At 42.5% G+C, this 5248-nt stretch overlaps 1 protein-coding gene across 1 annotated transcript in view; it reads right to left on the reverse strand.

The window, feature by feature from the left end:
• GEMIN8 (gem nuclear organelle associated protein 8) overlaps positions 1-2616 on the reverse strand; it is a 112886-nt gene extending 110270 nt beyond the window's left edge. The window contains exon 1 of the mRNA XM_015831915.1: positions 2476-2616. Within this exon, the coding sequence (XP_015687401.1) occupies positions 2476-2616 (141 nt within the window). The remainder of the gene's footprint in view (positions 1-2475) is intronic.
• Positions 2617-5248: the final 2632 nt, after the last annotated feature.

The following is a 5248-nucleotide window of genomic DNA, read 5'->3' on the forward strand; positions in this document are numbered from 1 at the left end:
GAGGCTCTTTTGTTTGCAGTCGCACTATAGCACCATTTAATTTCACGTACGTAACGTGAACTAAACTTATGCGCGGGCAATACAAATAGTATATATTCAGAAATTTAAATTGTCACGGGGAATTTTATGAAAACCTAATGAAAATGTTTTTAAATAATGTTATGAATTTTTTTTAAAAAGTCAATTAAATTAAAAAAAAAGGAAAGTGCTTCAGTATCGGACAAAACCCCTACCGCCCACCATGAAAGCTGGAACGCCCACTAGTGGGCAGTAGGGACCAGGTTGACTACCACTGTTTTAGAGCCTAGACCAGAAAAGGGCTATAGTTTGGTTGCCAGGAGCCAAATTAATACTATTCTACAAGAAGAAAACAATGATACACATATATATGTGTGGGGCTGGATTTATAGGTAGTCCTTGAGTTACGACCACAACTGAGCCCAAAATTTCTGATGCTAAGCAAAACAGTTGTTAAATGAGTTTTGCCCTATTTTGCAACCTTTCTGGCCACAGTTAAGAGAATCACTGTAGTTGTTAAGTTAGTACACGGTTGTTAAGTGAATCTGGCTTCCCCATTTACTGTGCTTGTCAGAAGGTTACAAAAAGTGATCACATAACCCCGGGACACTGCAATCATCATAAATATGATCCAGTTGCCAAGTCCCCAGGTTTTGATCACATGGCCAGGGGATGCTCCAACAGTTGTGTGAAAAAAGGTCATAAGTCACTTTTTTCAGTGCTGTTGTAACCTCAAACGCTAAACGTTTGTAAGTTGAGGACTACCTGTGTTGTCTATTTTTTCTAGATAGTTTGCACTGGGTTTTGTAAACTATAGTTTTATATACCTAAAAAAATTATGAAATCATGCTGCTGAATGATTTTGTACCTTTGTCTCAAAGAAATATACAAAAATCACTATATAGGAAAGTACAGCTGTAGAGCTAAAGGGTGGCTCAGCCCTGGACTAAATTACTCATCCTGCCAAGATATTTTCCATCATTACTCAATATCAGTGAAAAACCAGGTACATCAAAACTGAATTTCTCATGACATTTTGAAATTCTATTTTACTGATAAGATGCCCACAAGGCAATATAAAATTTTCAACAAGCTATAATGATTCTAGATACAGGATCAATATAATTATATAGAAAAAACATCATAATCTTCAATACACATTTGGATGTAATGCCATCCAAATAAGCTGGATTTAGTGGCAGTCTTTGTGGCTGAACTTATCTGGAAGGAACCAAGTTAAAGAAGGCAACTTGCAGACACTGAACTTTGTCTTTCCTCCCAGCTTTGGAAGAATCACAACCCAAAGGTCATTTTTTTATTCTGATCAAACCAAACAACACACAATTAAGAGGGATAATCCTTTATTCTAATATATCAGAGCAGAAAAATTGAATGCATATCCAACAGTTATTAGAATGATTGTACCCCAGTAGCATTTGCTGCTGCTTGATTTCTACCTTGGATAAACTTGGAAGCAAGACGATCTCAAGACCTACCCTCCTATTCTGCATTTCTGCCTTATTAATTCTAATGATCATTATAATTATCAATATAATCATGCAAAGTCCTACCAGTTTGTATGAACAAATGACTTCAAAACTGCTGTGGCAGAAATTAAATGCCGCAAATTGTTCAAATTAGTTTGTGTTAAATGTACATTTTTGTGCAGAATATGTGACTAAAAAGCAAGGTGAAGGAATATAGCCATCATTCCAAATACAGCAATTTTAAATTTTGCAACTATGCAACGCGTTGCATGAATTTATGCATGGATCTTCATAACATATAACTGGATACCCTTCTATTAGTAGAAGCAAACAGGATTGTAATTTAGACAATTTAAAGGCCTTCCTCTTTCAGACTCTTTCATATGCATATGGATTGCAACTCCCAAAGAATTCGGAGTGCCAAATTAGTTTTTTAAAAAATCCTGTAATGCTGCTTGCAATTTTTTTGTATAAGTCCACTCAGTAGGTTTAACCCTGTAAACTGTTTTACACTTCGCGCGTCTCCAAATGCCCGTGTCAATAAATTAGTCTAGGTCAAGGTTTTTAATTTTTTTAGCAAGAAAACTAAAAACTCCAAGCTACAGGATTCACAAGGAATGAGAGTAAACTCGATTTTTCTCTTAGAGTCGCAGCTTTTCTGATGCAACCTTCTTAAACTTTTCAGACGAAAGCGATTCGAGGGGGTTCAGCTTAGAGAAAGGATTGAATCCTTTGTTTCCTCCTAAGAACCGCCGCGGCCATCCCGCCCTTAGGTGCGCTGAGAACAACCGTGCCAGGGTGGCCGCACAAGAGGAGAATTGCGTTACAAGATAATTGGGGGACATGAATCGAGAGAAGCTATGCTGAACATTCCTGCAACGGAAGATGATGTTCCCTTTGCTTTGCCTCCCTGCCTCCTCTTTTCGCCATTAGGAAAGAAAAACCCGGGCAGAAACAACAGCGCACATACTTGATCCACGCGACGCCCAGTTAGAACCACGCCGCCTCTCTTCTTCCGTCCTGTAGGCCCGGAAGAGGAAGAGGAGGATCCCGCTACCATTAGGAAGTAAACATAGTTATGGTGCGTGAATATATGGGGCAGTGGCGCCATCTCTTGGTTCAAGGTGATCAACGCCATCAAAATAACGGCTTTCTTCAAAAGTATAATGTGTACTTTCTTATAGGGAACTCATTCTCCGGGACGGAATCCCGAGATACAGCTAACTAACCTAGCAACATTTACACTGAGTAAAGGCAGGTGCAAAGGCTGTGAAAACTTTGGGGAAGAATCTAAAGCAGATGCTCCCTCGAAACAGCAAAATAAAGATTGTACCAATAAAGGAGAATATTTGTAGCTCATGTTTGAATTAAACTGGCAACAAATCTCACTTCTTACTAGCAGTGGTGATGTTACCTAGTTTGGGTACTGAAATATCTTCAAGAAAACAAGCAAGCTCAGAGACCACAAAGGACCCCTCAATGAAGATTGTGCCTACTTAGTGCTTCAGGAAATGTTATTTTATCGGATTAGAAACAAGAGGACGAATTGGATGAAGAGGTAATGAAAATTGTTCTTTACCAGATGTCGCTTTCAGGGATAACTCTAAAATCAGTTTATTCCTATTGAAGGAACACACCAGTGTAAACAGACCAGCTTCTTGCCTCTCCTGCTTTAGTGAAAGGTCTTAAAGTCCTACAATATTTTACATGAGACATAAAAAGTATTCTATCATTCTACCTGATCTTTAAATGACCATCATTTTAAATTTTACTTCTGAATGTAAAAAAATTTCTGGATTGCCTGTTTTAAACTGATTCAACTATGTGAAGTTGCTACAAACTGCCCCAGCGTACCCATGAGTGGAACTGGACTCTTTGTTTTTGTTTTTTTAAATATATTTTATTAATTTTTTACAATAACAATCTTTAGTGCTTCATGAACAGTGTGTTGTCTGGGTTCATACATTTAAAAAAATCAATGATAATTAATTTCTACAATTAATATTGTTAAGTCCGGAGAATAATGGCGCACGAAGCAATGCATTTCCAAACATGTCTTTATTCTCTGACTACAGTCAACGAACAACCCAAGCAGAGGCACGCAGGCCTCTATTTATACCCTCTGATTCCCGGGCAATTCCTACCAATCACAAGGCGGTCTTTTCCCGCCTTACGCATGCGTGCAAGGCCGGCGCCGCTCAGTCTGGTCCCGGGCAGCTTTTGCAAATGCCCGGGACTCTTGCAACGTCCCGAGCCTGCTTCTGCAGGCTCGGGACACAACACCCCTCCCCCCTAGATAAAATAATACTGCGCCCAACATGGACACCACCATGGTAAAGTGTGTATTACTAACTGTTGCAATAATTTTACAGTGTGTGTGAGATATGGGGCCGTTCTGTCGTTCAGAGAACCAATGTGCCCCAACCCCGTTTCCACAAGTCAACCAGTCTGAACCTCTAGTTCAAGTTGCTATATACTTGCTCACCTTACGTAATCTGCAAGGTATTTGGGAGGGCCTTTTACCCGTAGTGACCTTCTCGGAACTGGGGAACTTGTATTGTTTTCCCGGTTGCTTTCCATGCTAGGTGAATTACCTTGTGGCTGTCTCATGACTTCTGCCTGCCTTTCCTGCCTGTTTCCTAGGCTCGTGAAGTCAGGACTCTGCTGTTCACTATACCTGGTTGACCTACCACCTATGGAGTTTTCCAGACCCTCTGAACTCATCTCAACGTTCCCTGAAGGTGTGTAATTTTCCTGGCTCCTTTCTGTAGTGATAGGGTCCAAGGATACCTCCCTGTTAGCCCTAATACGTGGGGACATCCTTCTGTGAGCCATTGCTGAAAAGGACATGTTCCCTCCTTGTTGTGCCTGCTCTCTTGTATATTGTGAGTTGTGAGTATGCTCCCAATCAGTCTCCATATCTGGAGTATTGTTGGTGAAGTGTGGATAGTTAGTATACCTCCGGAGTGACTCCCAGGCTGGAGCGCATGTGGGGGTGTCTGTTTGCCCCCTGCCCCATGAATTCCTACTTGGAGCACTTGCAGAACGTGGGTGTTGTGTACCCGTGTTGCCCTCCACAGCCATTGTTGGCTGCTGATCCTGATTCCCAGAATGCATTTCCCATTCCTCCTCCCCCCCTAGAGGAGACTGAGGAGGAACCCTAGGCGAGTCCCGCCTCACACGTAGTTGATCAATGTGGCGGCGAAGAACGCGGACGTCTTCCAAAGACACCTCGTAGGACAGAGGCCCCGAGACCTTGCAGACCACAGCCGGGACCCAGAGGTATCCAGGCCCGTAATTCCTGGCCCAGACAGGATCACCTTCATGCAGGACCCGTGGTGGGTGTGGCTGAGACACCTGTGAAGCTACACGCTCCGGATGCAGCCTGTCCAATTTAGTCACGAGCCGACGACCCCAATGGAGTTCGGCCGGGCACTTACCCGTGGCAGTGCACGGAGTAGTACGATGGGCTAGAAGAAAGTCAGCCAACCTGTGATGCCAATTGCCGTAAGTCAGTTTCTTGAGGGCGTCCTTGGCGACGCGAACCATCCGTTCAGCCAGACCGTTGGTGGAAGGATGGAAAGGAGCCGAAGCAGCGTGGCGGATCATGTTGGCTTGTAGAAACCCCTGAAACTCAGTAGAAGTAAATTGAGGACCATTATCCGACACCAGAACATCTGGCAACCCATGTGCAGCAAAAATGTTTCTCAACACCTGAATGGTCTTGGCAGCAGTGGTAGATG

Source organism: Protobothrops mucrosquamatus, unplaced genomic scaffold, assembly GCF_001527695.2.
Source record: "Protobothrops mucrosquamatus isolate PMUCROS unplaced genomic scaffold, P.Mucros_1.0 scaffold_288, whole genome shotgun sequence".
Lineage (NCBI taxonomy): Eukaryota > Metazoa > Chordata > Lepidosauria > Squamata > Viperidae > Protobothrops > Protobothrops mucrosquamatus.